Source organism: Quercus robur, chromosome 4 (assembly GCF_932294415.1).
Source record: "Quercus robur chromosome 4, dhQueRobu3.1, whole genome shotgun sequence".
NCBI classification, from domain to species: Eukaryota; Viridiplantae; Streptophyta; class Magnoliopsida; order Fagales; family Fagaceae; genus Quercus; species Quercus robur.
Window position 1 is genome coordinate 43,105,747 of NC_065537.1, and position 16,391 is coordinate 43,122,137.

The 16,391-nt window shown below is 33.3% G+C and overlaps 1 protein-coding gene across 50 annotated transcripts; it reads right to left on the reverse strand.

The window, feature by feature from the left end:
• Positions 1-1,482: 1,482 nt before the first annotated feature.
• LOC126721940 (putative disease resistance protein RGA4) lies at positions 1,483-15,037 on the reverse strand. 50 transcript variants are annotated; one of them, XM_050425063.1, is made up of 16 exons: positions 11,593-15,036; positions 11,418-11,466; positions 10,448-10,551; positions 10,137-10,321; positions 9,206-9,332; positions 8,760-8,879; positions 8,132-8,198; positions 7,566-8,010; positions 7,346-7,434; positions 6,909-6,965; positions 5,824-6,025; positions 5,563-5,724; positions 3,922-4,801; positions 3,201-3,315; positions 2,047-2,142; positions 1,483-1,942 (listed from the first exon to the last, which is right to left on the reverse strand). In XM_050425063.1, exon 1 carries the CDS (start codon positions 14,882-14,884, stop codon positions 11,594-11,596), a length of 3,291 nt encoding a protein of 1,096 aa, XP_050281020.1. In that variant the 5' UTR covers positions 14,885-15,036; the 3' UTR covers positions 1,483-1,942; positions 2,047-2,142; positions 3,201-3,315; positions 3,922-4,801; positions 5,563-5,724; positions 5,824-6,025; positions 6,909-6,965; positions 7,346-7,434; positions 7,566-8,010; positions 8,132-8,198; positions 8,760-8,879; positions 9,206-9,332; positions 10,137-10,321; positions 10,448-10,551; positions 11,418-11,466; position 11,593. The 50 variants fall into 50 exon arrangements, with proteins under 50 accessions (XP_050281020.1, XP_050281009.1, XP_050281013.1 ...); XM_050425052.1 differs by having other exon boundaries at positions 7,566-8,045; XM_050425056.1 differs by having other exon boundaries at positions 8,731-8,879.
• Positions 15,038-16,391: the final 1,354 nt, after the last annotated feature.

The window sequence follows — 16,391 nt, forward strand, 5'->3', positions numbered from 1 at the left end:
TAAAATATACATAATTGTAAAAAAAAAAAAATTAAAACCAAGCATACATGTGGCTCCACCACTAAAGCCTAGGGTTTGCAGAAAGATTCTAGGTGATGAAGCCTAGAATTTGTTCTGTGGTTCCTTTTGTTCCTCTTCAATCTCTATTTTTCTATTGTGTTCAACATCAAATATGCAGGGGGCATTACAACCAAATTCATTTAAGATTTTGTTTCTAAATTTGAAATTATTTTTGAATTTGAATTTAGTTTTTAGTGTTTTAGGGTTTTAAGGATTTGACTATGCATTTTCCATATTAGTGTACTCCTTAAACCCTATCCAAATAGTGCTCTTGTAATTGTGAAAAGAGAGTATGTATCCTTCCTTTGCTCTCTCTGTTTGGTGGTGATGCCAAACACCTTTCGATGGTGATACTTGGGATTTGTAGGCAAGTCCTAGGTGGTGAAGCCTAGAGTTTGTACTATTATTACTTTTGTTCCTCTTTTGTCTCTATTTTCCTTTTGTGTTATGCATCATGCACTCCCTAGATTGATGTGCACGTCTTGTTTGGGCCATACATCTTGTGTTGGTAAGCTATGAAAATTTATTATATATAAGAAAAATTTATGAAATAAATTTATTAAAAAATTAAATGACAAATTATGGTTCAACCTCAGTTGAACCCCAATCCAACCTCAAAAACTTTAAAACCTTTCCCTTTTTAATTTCTTTGAACAATCTAGATTTAAAAACAATGGTCGCAAGAGCTACAAGAACTGTGTAGCTAGCTTTTTGTAAATTGTAACTACTATGATTTTCACGGTTGCAAGTCAGGTTTATTGCTATTGCAAGTCACATTAGCTACTACAAGTTACATGAGTAGCATGAGTGGCTAGTGGTTGTGAATTACTAGTGTAGTGTTAGCATTAGTACGGTAGTATCAGGGTGATTACTTGTACTGATTAGTCCATTTTTGTACTGCAACTACTCGATTCCAACTTTACAATAAAAATTTACTTTGAGCAAGCTTAAACCTAGACTCTATGTTTTGATCATGGTTTGTCAACACAATACACATTGAAGTTCTAATACATTAGCCCCTAAGGTCTTAGAACCTAACAACATGGATTCAACAAAATGCACAAATAAAAGAAAGAAATTATGGACACCTTAAACTAAAGGAGATAAACTATGAAAAACTCACTGTATAACTCACAGCAACACTAAACATACTTAGAATTGCAAAATATATCCTAAGAAACGGGAAAATAAAAAGGAAAGAAACAAAATCAAGCTTGCAAGTTTTTTTGCTAATGAAATAACAACAAAATAAAGGGGGGATAAATTACCTTTCTAAATAACTAGCAGTAGAGAGAGATCAATAGAAGAGATCTATTGACATAGCAGAAGTTTTAATGTCAATTTTTTGCTAGTGTAGAGAATAATAATGGATTTATGCGAATATAAACAGAAAAATAGAAGAAAGAATCACACAAGAAGACAGATTTTTACGTGGTTCAGCCTTAGGCCTACATCCACAGGCAGTTTCAAGATAGTTTCACTAAGAAAATAAGGAGATTACAAATGTGACAGAAAGACACTCTCATAGAACCCAAACCCCATATACACCCAAAGAACTCTCACACTTGACTTTGGGAACTCTCATCCAAAGTACAGTACCAAACCAAAAAGGAATAGAGTCCTAGCCAAAGTCAACAAAAGAAATCCAAGTCAGATACAACTCAAATTTGACTTTCACACTTGACATTCCTGCTTGAATTCCTAACTTAAGAATACCCCTCCCAACTGGGGCTAGGGCAGCTTTCCTTGATGGTTGTTAGGTCTTCAACTACATGGAACAAACAAGAACTCCTTCAATTGCTTCCTTCATCCGCTGATTCTCATTCTCTTCTTGGTTTATAATCAACTTGATATCTGCTCCAACATGATACCTAAACATTTTCTGGACACATAAGTCTGTCATGAGACAATATGCAAGTTATGTAGATGCAGTCACCCAAATACAAAACCAAAAATTGATGTTGTTCTTTTATTATATCCACTTACCCTTATTTTCCACTCTACTACAAAAAAGCACAAGTCCTCCAAGGTGGTGGACTTCACAATGGTATGAGATGACATTTGTTGCTCTTGTCATCTAATCTGCAAAAAGAGAGTAACCTAGAATTTATTAGGACAAAACTTAGGGTCCGTTTGGATACAGCTGAAAACTGAAAACTGAAAACTGAAAAACACTATAGCAAAATAATTTTTAAATGTGTAAATAGTACCGTGGAACCCATTTTTAATAAAAAAGTTGCTGAAAAGTGAAATTTGTGGGTCTGTGAACAGTACACGATGTGCACTAATTGGCCAAAAAAGTTTGAAAAGTCAAACTTTGCGGCTACTGTTCATTGAACAGTGCATGAACAGTAGCCGCAATCTGAAAAACGCGTGAAAAAAAAGAAAAAAAAAAAACGAACAAACAAACAAAACGCAGACACAGACGCAGACGCAATCAGCCCAATCCAAACACAGCTTTAATATTCGATGAATGACAAATGAAATTGATTAACTGTGTTAACTCCAATTAACATTTTGCAAAATTCTGAGTTGATTAGTGCCTAACAAGAAATAAGGTTAGCTAGTTGCACATTTGAATTTTTCACTCTCATGGAAGAAGAAAAAAATCAGATACATAATCAATGCTTAAAGCCTTAAACTAAAAAAGATGGAGCTTCACCCTAATATTCAAATGGTGATTGTCTTAAGAAATATTTTGAAAATCTTGTGGGTGGAGAAAACAATAATGCAAATTTAATTGAATTCTATATGAAGCTGTTGTTTCCTAAAGTTAGTGAGTGCAAGTACCTATACTTAATTTTATCCATTAGGCTAGAATAACTTCTTTCTCACAATATCTAGAAAGCATACTCCAGACGTTTATCAACCAATCAAAAATTTCTGAGATAAACAATCCATTTTAGAAACTGATGTTTAAATGTGAGAGAAACCAATCACTAAGGAGGACCAATAAAATCTCTGGTAACTCAGTTGGGACAATAGGATATTGTCATTAGAAACCTTTGTAGTCATTTGTGCAGCAATTTTATTTGACAAACAGGGAACATTTCATAATTTATAGTAAGGAAAAAAATATCAAATAAGAGTCAAGTAGAAAACTAGGAGCTTCATTTAGATGGATTGAGACAAGACCTTACCTTCACCTTAATTGCAAATTTCTATCCAGAAAAGTGTTGACATATATAACTTGATCCATAGAATGAAACTTCTGGAACATGTGCTCAATCCCAGTACTCACTGATACAAGAACCACTACCAAGAAAGTGAACATAACTGGGAAATTAATATGAGCTACATGAAGAGAGGAGGTCCAATTAGTAACAATAATGTATTCATAATTTTACTTGGGGACCCAAACAGTTGGAACATACTCATTTGTTGTCTTTTGATTGATAGCTATAGTTATTTAGCAATCCCTTTTTTTTTCTTTTTTATTTGGATATGTAATAAAAATTTATTAAAAAAGTGAGGACCTCTATCCATACAAGAAGTAATCACAGAAACCCTTAAAAGAATTACAAGCTAAAATGTAAATAATCAACAAAGTCTACAAAAGAGAAGGAACTGTAGCCCTGCCAATACCAGCAGTCCACTCATAAAGAAGGCAAAATTAAGTTTATGAGTAGACAACTCAATGCCATTAAGCATGTGATTATTTGGCATTCCATTTAATGCCATGTGAAAACTAATGACTTCCTGTTATTGAAACTAGAAGGTGTGGATTCAAGTGATATGTTGTAGGTGTCATAACTCTAATTGTCAACTGCTAGATTATTTTGTATGTTAAGCATCCTTAAAAATGTAAAGAAAATCCAAAGATGAAAGCAAATGTCATGCTAATGAACTGAATGCACTCACCAAGTGATCATTGTTCATGGAAAGTTTTAGGTGCCATCTCACTGGAAATCACATATTTTCCTTGAAAATTAGCTAGTCAGTTGAACATGGATCCTGACAATGCTAATCTCTTATTATCTTTAGTAAGTTGTACATCAACCACTTTTCTCTCAGAGCAAGATTGGATAGCTTTCTCATCAAAATATATGCATCTTGTCTAGACCTTGCACAAATAGAGAAAATAGTAATATCAAAGCCTGTTGTAGTAACTAATGGCATCTTTAGTCCAGATTAATATATTTCTTTGATAAGTAAAAATGCGAAGAAAAAGAAAGGGGTGCAACACGAGGACTTCCCAGGAATAAAGGTTATACTTTTGAGAAGCACAAAAAATAACATTTATGACTAAAAAAATGTCAAAAGTGGTGAAAAGTCCAAGAATCATTTACCATGAAATTAAGCTATCTATGAAATCAGGGAGTACTCTGCAGTCTGCTCTAACAACAAGCTATGCTCTTCATTCATTAGAACCTACTAAGCTTTGTTTGAGAATGAAATAAAAACAAAATAAGAGAGGAAACTAATAATATGCCAACAATATTGCAAATAAATTTCCAAAAAATAAAACCTAAATTATGTGAAAAGATTAAATTTGTTAGTAAATGAGAGAGTTACTATTCCTTTCCTAATAGTTTGCTGCATAATCTTATTACCAGCTAGGTTTGAAGAAACATGCACTCTTAAGCTTGCCGGCTTCAGTATTCAATACTCCTCAAACTTCGGCTAAAATCCAATTACCAATAAACTCACCATACCTAATGAAAGGGAAAAATGAATAGTTCCTTTGTTTGGGTACCACTTTGAGCATTAACTATGATCTTAACCCAAGGCAACCTGCAATCTAAAAATTTATATAGTTAGAAAAATATGGTACTTTGATTTTTTCAATAAAATATAGGAACAACTTTCCGTTTAATTAAGGATGATTGATTCATTTTAAAAAGTGAAATCAATTCCAAGTGAAGCATCAAGTGAAATCCACCCCTAAAATTGTGAACTTCTAGAACACTAAGTGTAGCAAATAACACCAAGATACTAAAACAAATAAGGAGTAAATACAAAAATTATTCTGTTATTAAAAAAATAGTTCTTACCAACTTAACTTAAATTTTGTGAATTTTTGTTGCGGTTGTCATCATCAATTGTAGATATTGCACAACATGAAAAAGGAATAAACACACACACACACACATATATAAACACAAATATTGCACAACAAGCTAATTTCTGCACTATAGATGTATATGCTTGATTTATTCCCCCCCCCCCCCCCCCCCCCCGCGTCCCCAACAAACATTACCACAATATCATCAAGTGCCAATTTTGACACTATTTACACAGTGAGAAACCATGGCATCCAGATATGCCACCTAATCAACTCAGTTTGAGATACCATAAGATAAATAAGAAATAGATAAAAGGAAAATTCATATATTTTGTTGAGCTGTAGAAAAAAAAAATTCTAATACCATTGAGTTGTTGTTGAAACCAAACAGTTTTCATTAAGCTCCATTTCTTGGAGAGAACAAAGAAGAAATTTTTATTTTGATTTCTATCAAGGACAGGGAAAAAACAATGATATGTAGACATAAGTTTTCTTACCAATGAAATGGATCCCCTTTTGCATCTTTGTGGTAAGATGACACATTGATGAATTCCCAGTATCTACAAATCTTTTGGCAATCCTCATTGAGGGCACAAATATTAGCGGCCAATCCACCTCTCCTATACCCTGCATTGCTTCTTGCTTCAAAGTTCAATCTCCTAAAAGTGACATACCCACCTCAAAAATAAATAAAAATTACATCAACCCAAAAAGAAAATCTCCACAATCAATAGATGAGAGAGAGAAAGAGGGCTCACCATCATTCAAGAGAAGCCATAGAGAGCTATTTAAAAGCATTGATCTTTCTCATTTAGCATGGTTCAAACAAGGCCTCGCCTTCACCTTGTAAGCCAATTCCGAAAATCGTTTATATATATATATATATATATATATATATATATAAATGGAATGAGGCTTCCAGACAAATGTGCAAAATCCCCTGACTAAATGATTGGGCTCCTACGAGAAATGAAATTTTTTTATTAAAAACTGAAAAGTGGTGACTATTCAGTATCAAGACTATGTTTTACTATAGCTCGAAATAAATAATCATTTATTTTCTTCTGTTAGATAGCTACACACACACACACACACACACATATATATATATATATATATTTATATATATCGGGAATTCAATCACAAAAGCCATAAATGTTTCACAATTATCAATTCAATGCCATCATGCTGTTGGTTATTGAATTCCCAATGTATAACAATTGATTACTGGTTAAACCTCTATTTCTTTGGTGTAGAAACATATTCAATTCAATTAGAAATTAACAATTGATTCATATATCAAGCAGTGCTTTTAATAAAACTAATTATTTGTAGACATGGTAGTATTTACAAAAAAAAAATCTGAAGATATAACAGCAAGTTGGAAGTTCATATATAACAAGAAATTGAATCAACTGAATACCTACAGAACAAGCTAATTCCTACAGAATGGCTGCCAAATTTAATTATTACCCCGATATCACTTTGTGGTTTGTGCCCAATTTTACTCTGTTTACACAGTGAGTAATGATGCATATAAAACAGATCAACTCATCAACTCAATTCAAGATACAAGGATGTAATTTGCCAAAATGAAGAAATAGATTTAAGGGACTAGGTGACAAAAGTAATAATTTGTTTACCATATTTCCAAAATAAGAAAAAAAAATCAAAAATCGAAACCTTATCTACTTAGATTTATTTAATTAGAACATGCACTTCTATAGCAAGTAAAAATAAAATAAAACAAGCATTGATATTAGTACATAAATGGAATGCATCAAGTCACACGGTATGAGAGACCAATTTTGTTATGTCAATTAGGATAGTGTATGAAAGTTACCTCGATCAAATCCCAAAGTACACATCAAAACAATACATCCGGTCATGTTGTTGATATCTGTAGAAAGAATAACTTCAACCCAGTAAATACCCAATGTGGGACTCATCACAGACCCACACAACACAATTAGTCAATATCCAATCAAATCTGGGGCATCACTTGCTGAGAAATCTCTCCTCCTATTCCTTCAGATATCACCTAGTGTCTAATTTTACTCTATTTTACACAATGAGAAATGAAGCACCTCAAATACATCACCTCATCAACTCTATTCGAAACACAAACATGTAATTTCTTAGAATAAAGAAACTGATTTGGGAAAACTCACATATTCTTTTTCCTAACAAGGGAAGTTATAAATTAATGAACAAAAATTAAAAATCATATAAGCAGATAAAAGAAGTTAAATGGAAAGAGATGAAAGAATGAGATAGTACCAATGGTTAGTTGTTGACTTATTGAACCACCCAAATGGTTTGATAAAGTTCCAATTATTATAAGTGAGTCTTCTGTGGTTCATTTGGTTCTTCATCAAAAATTCAATCACCAAGAAATATATTGAAATAGTCAACGACAAAAAAATGAGAGTAAAGAAGAAAAAGTAGTGTTTTTGATTTTCAATGAAACATTGGATAAAACGGTTGTTTAGTTAGATACCTCAGTTGGTTTGTTGCTGATGTAGATTCCCTTTCAATTTTGGGATATGAGCAATCTTTGGAAAATCTTTTCTGTTTTCTCTCTTGCATCTTTTCAATAAGATGGGACAGCTAGTAATTTGTAGTGTATTCAAAGAGGTAAGGCATTGTATCCCTTCAGGTAATAATTTTAGTTTGGGGCAATCCCAAATATGTAGTGCACGCAAAGAGTAAAGGCCTTGTATCCCTTCAGGCAATCATTTTAGTTTGGGGCAATCCCAAATATCTAGTGTATGCAAAGAGGTAAGGCCACCCATCCCTTTAGGCAATGATGTCAATTTAATATGGTAAGGAATGAGATGGTTACCATTCTTTTTCCAATAATTGCTGCATAATCTGATTTCCAGCTAGGTTTGAAGAAACATGCACCCTTAAACTTGTTTCCTTTAGTAATGGTCCTTAGGCATCTGCTAAAAGCCAATAACTAATAAACTCACCATACCTGATGAAACAAGAAAATTAAGATATAGCTGGACTTCTATTTGATACATTTAAAAGGGGACTGAGAAAAGAAATGAATGAACCTACAATGGAGTTAAATCTTCCTGAATAGATTTCAATCTCTGGGATGTGCATTGCTTGGGCCTCTCATGACCTATTTCCACCCAACATTTTCAAATAAGAAAGAAAAAGGTATACCACAGAAGTTTGAACACTTTTTCATGTTGTCTAATTATAAAAAATCAAAATCGTCACTGCAAGTAAGAACTCAATGGAATTTTTATATTCTATACCAGAGAGATAATTCTCTCTTTCTTCCTCCTCCTAACTTTCTCCCCAACAAAAGACAAACAAAAAACCTAGTTGCCCCTCCCCCTCAATAGGTAAAGCTAAACTATAAGGGAAAGTATCTTTGGATATTTGAAAAGGAAAAAAGAAATATAAATAAAGCTTAGAAAAATATACAAAATCAGGAGGTTTAAGTTGCAAATATCATATACGGCAATGAACATTAGCTCCAATAGCACATTCTTCCCTTACAAGATCAAGGTGAAGGGTGAGGTCATGAGTTCAAGACCCACCAAGTGTGTGTAAACTTACAAATAAAAAAGTAGCTATGCATATCATACAGTAAAGTATATAGAAGTAGAAATTAAACCATTAGGTTTTTAGATGCATAAGCTCACCTCTCATAAAAGTCATGAAGGCTACTTACATTCTTTATAAAAGAAATCATCAACATATGTCAACGCAATTATGCCACCATAAACTACCAAAGATCACTTCATACACTTTGATAGTCATCCACACTTCAACTTGTCCTATGCCAATGCATCTGATGTACAACAAAAAAAAATTGAAATTTGTATCACAAATTTAAAGAGGTCACTAGCCCCTTTATTCAAATTACTTGAATTCCTCTCTAAATCAAAGTGTCACACAATGTAAGAGATGGCAGAAATTGTTATGGAGAGTTGCCGATATTAATCAGCATGAACAAAACCTGAACTTACACAATAAAATTATGCCTAGGGTTCTGCTGCTAATGTTTATAGAAAGAATAGTTGATATTAAGTCTTTATTGACAATAGCAGTAATTAACACATACTGATATCTAGTTTTGTAACAAACTATAATGAGTGTTATATAGCATACTATTACCTTTGCAACATTAACCTCTAGGAGTGTACAATAACTGAAAGGCAACCATCTGGAAAATGGAAAGTTCCTTTATTTGGGTACTACTATGAGCATTAACTTACGGTCTTAAGTCCTAACCCAAGATAACCTGCAATTTAAAAAATTGAAAAATTAAGAAAAATATGGTAATTTGTTTTTTCAACAAAATATGGTAACACTTCAATTTAAGTAGGAATTATTAATTGATTTTAAATGGAGAATTCAAGTCCAAGTGGAGAGCCAAGTAATATCCATCCCTGAAATTATGAACTTATAGACTCTAAATTTCAACCTTTGTTTTCAATGAACAGCATGATACTAACCAAAATAAGGAGGAAATGCAGATATAACTTAGTTATTTACAAAATAGCAGTAAGCAATTTGACTTAGTTTTGTGAATTGCAGTTGTTAACATCGTTATTACCATCATTGTAGAGACAGCAACTGTAATGTAGGAATAGGTGCCAGATTTAATCCTACATACATTACCCCGATATCACCAAGTGCTGATTTTCGCTCTATTTACACAATGACAAATCAAAGCATCCAGATATATCACATTATCCATAAATCATTTGAAATAAGAAATAGATGAAGGAAAATTCACATCTTCTGTTTCCTAATATGTGAAGTAATGAATTAAAGAAAATTTTAAACCATTGAGTTGTGACTTGTTTCAACCAAAAAGTTTTGATTAATCCACATTTTTTAAGTGCAAGTCTCTTCTGTGCTTCATTGATTCAATATCTAATGTTCATTAACCAAGAAATATTGACAAACTTGGAGAGAACAGCGAAAATTTTGGATTTTGATTTCTGTCAAGGACTGGGATAAAACAGAGAATTATATACTAAGCTTTCTTACCGCTGAAATAGGTCGCCTTCCAACACTAGTATGCAAGCACAATCCTCACCTGTTTCCTTTTGCATCATTGTGGTGACACTGATGAAATTCTCAGTATTCAAAAAAGAGGTGTGGGCACAAATCACTCCAATCAATCATATTGTCAAATTGGGATCCTGAATATCAATGGCCAATCCGCCTCTTTCATACACTGGATTGCTTCCTCCTTCAACCACCTAAAAGCTACACACCCGCCTAATAAATAAAAATTAAATCAGCGCAAAAAAAATCTCCACAACCAAAAAAGGGAGCATACAAAGAGGAAGTGCACATTTAAAAGCATTGATCATTCTCATTTGGCGAACCAAGACAAGGCCTCACCTTCACCTCATAAGCTAATTTCAGAAAATTGATTGTTTATAGAAATAAAATGAAACTTCCAGTCACATTTTGCTGAATTTCCAGACTGAATGATACAAGGACTCCTACATGAAACATGAACATGATTAGAAAATTTTCACCAAAAACACATAGAAAAGAACCAATCAGTATCAAGACATTGTTTTACTATAGCTGGAAATATAACCATTCCTTCTCTTCTGTTTGATAACTAATCTATTTATCCAAGAGAACCAATCAGGCCTTAAGTTTGAGAAATACATTAAAGGGACTAGGTGATAAAAGTAATAATTTGTTTATCATATTTCCAAAAAAAGAAAAAAAAATTGAAACCTATTCTACTCAGATTTATTTAATTAGAACATGAACTCCTATAGAAAGTGAAAATACAATAAAACAAGCATTAAAATTAGAACATAAATGGAATGCATCAAGTCACACAGTATGAGAGACCAATTTTTTATGTCAATTAGGATAGTGTATGAAAGTTACCTCAATGGTCAATCAAATCCTGAAGTACACATCAAAACAATACATCAGGTCATGTTGCTGATATCTACAGAAAGAATAACTTCAACCAAGTAGATACCCAATATGGGACTCATCTCACACCCACACAATACACACTTAGTCAATTTCCAATCAAATCTGGTGCATCACAACAATCCCAATCACTTGTTGAGAAATGTCTCCTCCTATTTCTTTGGATATAACCTAGTGGCTAATTTTACTCTATTTTTAAACAGTGAGAAATGAAGCACCTCAAATGCATCACCTCATCAACTTATTCGAAACACAATCATGTAATTTCTTAGAGTAAAGAAAAGATTTGGGAAAACTCACATATTCTTTTTCCTAATAGGGGCAGTTATAAATTAAGGAATAAAAATTAAAAATCATATGAGCAAATAAAAGAGGTTAAAAGGAAAGAGAAGAAAGAATGAGATAGTACCAATGGTTAGTGTTTGACTGCATCTTCTATGGTTCATTTGGTTCTTCATCTAAAATTCAATGACCAAGAAATATATTGAGATAGTCAACAAGAAAAAATGAGGTAAAGAAGAAAAAGAAACTGGGTTTTTGATTTTCAATGAAACATTGGATTAAACGGTGGTTTAGTTAGATACCTCAGTTGGTTTGTTGCTGACATAGCTCCCCTTCCAAGTTTGGGATATGAGAAATCTTTGGCCAATCTTCGCCTGTTTCTCTCTTGCATCTTTCCAGTAAGAAGGGACACGTAATAATTTCTAGTGTCTCTAAAGAGGTAAGACCTTGTATCCCTTCAGGCAATGATTTTAGTTCGATGCAATCCCAAAAACGTAGTGTATGCAAAGAGGTAAGACCACCAATCCCTTCAGGCAATGAGTTCAATTTGTAGCACCCTTTAATTTCCAGTGTCTGTAAAGAGGTAAGGCCACCTATCCCTTCAGGCAATGACTCCAATTTTCTACACATCATGATTTTTAGTGTCTGTAAAGAGGTAAGGCCACCCATCCCTTCAGGCAATGATTTCAATTTGCTACAATAGTTAATTTGTAGTCTCTGCAAAGAGATAAGGACACATATCCCTTCGGACAACGATATTAAATTGGGGCAACAACTAATTTCAAGTGATTTAAGGCTCTTAAGGCCTTGCCATTCTACAACATCCCAAGAATTTGATAAATCTACCTCCGTAGGATTCATAATTTCCATATTCTTAAGCGTAGTGAGATGTTGCACACCTTGAGGGAGAGGACCACGACAGTCAAGATAAATGAGGTTGGACAAGTTGGGTAAAGGTTCCTTTAGGGTCCCAGTTTCCAGTGTATCTAATTTGGAGAGAGGGGCAAAGGAGGAGTTGGCAATCTGGAGTGTTGATGTCTGCTTCAATGGCTTCAAGCTACACATATCCAATTTCAGCCTTTTGACATTTGGAAACAGAGGCATGGAAGTAAGCTTAGGGCAATTTTTAATTTCTAAATCGGAAAGACTAGGAAAAAAGGGCAACAAATGATTCTTATCATCATCAACTTCCTTTGAAGAATTCCTTCTCTGTCGCCACCATCCCTTTAGATTAGGGCAACAAGAGAGTTCGAGTTTCTTTAGAGATGGGATGAATGAAGAATTAGAGAGCTCCTCACTGTAATCTATCTCTGACATGTACTCTAGAGAATCCAATTTGTTGAGAGATACACAATTGAGATAAGGAAATTGCTCCAACGGTGGTAGATGTTGGCATTTGTTACAGTCATATAACGAAAATTCTTCGAGAGCTGTGAGTGATGACATCCATTTTGGAAATTTCACTCCCCTGTAATTATCTAAACTCATTTTTCGAAGTTTTGAAAATTTTGACTCGTTTGATCCTTGAAGGTCCTTCAATCCATTGTTATGCTTGAACCATGAATCGCTTTTCATAATTATCTGATATACTGACAAAGGTTGAAGACTAGTCATTTGCTCCAATCCACGTGGTATACGAGTCAAGGTAGTGATCTCAAGAAACCTGAGGTTGACCAATTTGGTAAAATCACGAGGCAATTTGGTAATATCATCCAAACGAGAGAGTTTGAGAGTTTGCAAATTATGCAATCTTGTAATGGAATTAGGAAGCATCCTAATATCGTTATAAGATAGATCAAGATATCTTAAATATTTCAATTTCCCGATAGAACTTGGAATTGTTCTAATACCCATATTAACCAAATCCAATAAGCGAATGAACTTAAAACTTGTAACAAGTGCACTATTATAAATTAATTTCTGTTGACCAAGAGGCCAAAGTTTACCATGGAATATAAGGGTTCGTATCCTTCTAGCTTTGAACGTTGAACTTGGAATTTGTGATTGTGATTGACCACCAAATGACACATGTAGAGTTTTTTCATCAATGATTTCTTCTTCAGAATAACAATTGGTGCTATAAGATCCTGCTACTAATTTTGCAAGATCATGCATAAGATCGTGCATTTTGAATCGTAATATATTGTTATCCTCATCTATTTCAACTTCCTGAAAAAATGATCTCCAGAGTAAATCCATAATATACTCATGACCAGCATCTTCTAGGCATTGATTTTGATTTAAAGGTCTAATGAAACCTTGTGCCATCCACATTTGAATTAATATTTGTTTATGAATTCTGTAATCTTTTGGAAATAAACAACAATAAGCAAAACATTGCTTCAAATATGATGGAAGATGATCATAACTCAACTTAAGTGTTGGTAGGATATCATTTTCTTCTTGAGGTACTTTTGAAAGCTCACTATCCTTAAAAGATAACCACTCTTTTTCTGTGTTTTTAAAGTATAATAGGCTTCCTATTGTCCTTATGGCAAGGGGGACTCCTTTACATCTTTCAAGGATTTCCTTTCCAACTACCTTAAAGATTGATTTCTCTGGCTCTTGTCCATTTTCAAATGCCATCTGTTTAAATAAAACCCAAGACTTTTCTTTATCTAAACCCTCTAACAGGTATGGTTGAATAGTTTTTGTGATCTTTGCCACTCTATTATTGCGTGTAGTCACTAATATCCTACTACCTCTTGCTCCACCCATTAAAAGATCTTTTAGGTTAAGCCATTTTTTAGGATCCTCATTCCATACATCGTCCAACACAAGTATGTATCTCTTTCCATCAATTTCTTTCTTAAGATCATTAATCAATGTGTTCATTTCAAGGTCTTCTGGTTTCATACTTTGTGCACACTCTAAAATTTTCTTAACAATTACTTTTACTTCAAAGTCATCAGAGACACACACCCAAAGCTTTTGCTCAAAACTATTTTGGACTTCATTATCATTGAATATTAGTTGAGCTAATGTGGTCTTCCCCATTCCTCCAAGTCCAACTATTGGAAGGATCAAAAGGCTCTCTTCAACATTGGGATCCAAAAGAATTTTTATAATCTCTTCCTTATCATTATCTCTCCCAATGACTGCTTCAGTACGTACAAAAGAATGAGTTTCTCTCACCCTATAACCCCCCACTTGTGTCTCTACAGGACGTTCATCTAAGTGGAACCCCTTAGCGTTTTTGATAGCATCTAGCCTTTCATTCATTTCCTTAACCTTATGACCCATTTTAAGACCAAATGCAAGCTGGTTCGATTTGGAAAAGAAGATGCGTACCTCTTTTGCTTTCTTATTCCGTGTCATCACTTCCCGTCGTAAAGCTTCAGTGGAGATGTCATCCAACAAGTCGTCCGCTTCATAAAGTGTATCGTTCAGCCTTTCCAGCCACACTCTGACTTGATTGTTGTGCTGCTGCTTCTTCTCTGCATCCTGAATCACAGCACTGATTGTCAAAACTGTGTCGCCGAGCTTTTTAATCTCGTCTTTGACACCCCAGAGTAGTCCAATCTCTTGGGCTACAAGGTTGCCCGCTTTCTCTGTGATCCCCTTAACAACTCCAACCAAAGCTCCTTCCGCCATTTCTTAGTGGGAATTGAATGAATAGTAACTTTGTGAGGAGAGTAAGATGAGAACGATTTCTGTGAGAGGAGGATGTAATAGACAGAGTGATCAAGATATAAAGACCCGGGGCCTTGGGTACTGCATGATAGTAAAACGCGTAATTGATGATGGGCCATAACGATGCGTTTTCACACGCTTTTTTTCCTGAAGTAAAGTAACTTCAGGAAAAGCGAACGATTATTTCGTAGTAAATAAATATACCCGTGAATGATGGGCCATGTGCCCTGGCACCGAAAGGAAACCCCGAGGATCCCACAGTGTTCCCAACCCCGTTACTCTTTGAAGCATCATTGGCCATCACTTTGGCGTAAATAGCTTTACAATTATTGTGGTTTCAAAGTTCTTACTTTAAACTTGATTCTCCAATCAATATATATATATATATATATATATATATATATATTTGTATTTCATTAAACTTAGAAATTTTTTATGAAATTATTTTGGTGAGATGTTAAGCATCATTGGCCATCACTTTGTCCTATTGTGGAAAAAAAATCTATTATGAAAAATATTGTGAAATTTTTTATGCATATAGCATTGCTTTTCCTAGTCTCTTGCGGGCTGTAGATGTGTGTTTGTTTATTTGTTTTTTTTTTTTTTTAACCAACCAATTTTTTTGTATTCGTCTTCAACAAAAATAAAAAAAAGAGACAACACACTTGACATCCTATAATTTTGATCACTTTTCATTTTAGTTAATTAAATCTAAAATCTATCATGTTAATAATAAACTTTGATAACACCGCATTTTAATCCTTTTGTCCATTATCATTAAAAACTTTCTATTATATCGTTTCAAATGACATCATTTAATTTTTTAACATTAAAAATAATTTTAGAGATTATTTCATTTATTTGTTTAAACCAAAAATTGACTGTTATAAGATGTAAAGTGTATTTTTTTTTTTATATAGAAAAAATAAATAAATAAAAAGTTTGACCCTAAATAATAAACATTGAATGCGGCTAAACTTATGGAGTCTACTCTCAGATTAGGTAATGAGGGGAATATTTACATTACATGATATAGCACCTCCTAGGCAAGGGTCCTGTTTCTAAATGAAACTATCAGATTATATTTGGTAACAGTTTTTGTTTTTTATTTTTAAAAACTTGTTTTTGGGAATATAAAAAAATAATTTTCTTGTATTTTTTAAATAAAAAACATGTTTGGTTAGTTGAAATTAAAAAAAAAATATATAGTTTTTTGAAGAAAAAAATAGAAAATACTAAAATATATTGTTATTAGGATTTGAACTCTAATACTAACTCATAAAATGAGACAAATTCATTAAATTAGAAACTGAAAACAGCATTTTGCATGTTTTCAGTTTTCTTCATAAATTGAGTTTTGAGTACAATTTTTGTTTTTTGTCTATTTTAGGTTGTCAAACAAGCTTTTTAGTCTCAAAAATAGAAAATTGTTTTTGAAACAAAAAATAAAAAGAAAAAACAGTTACCA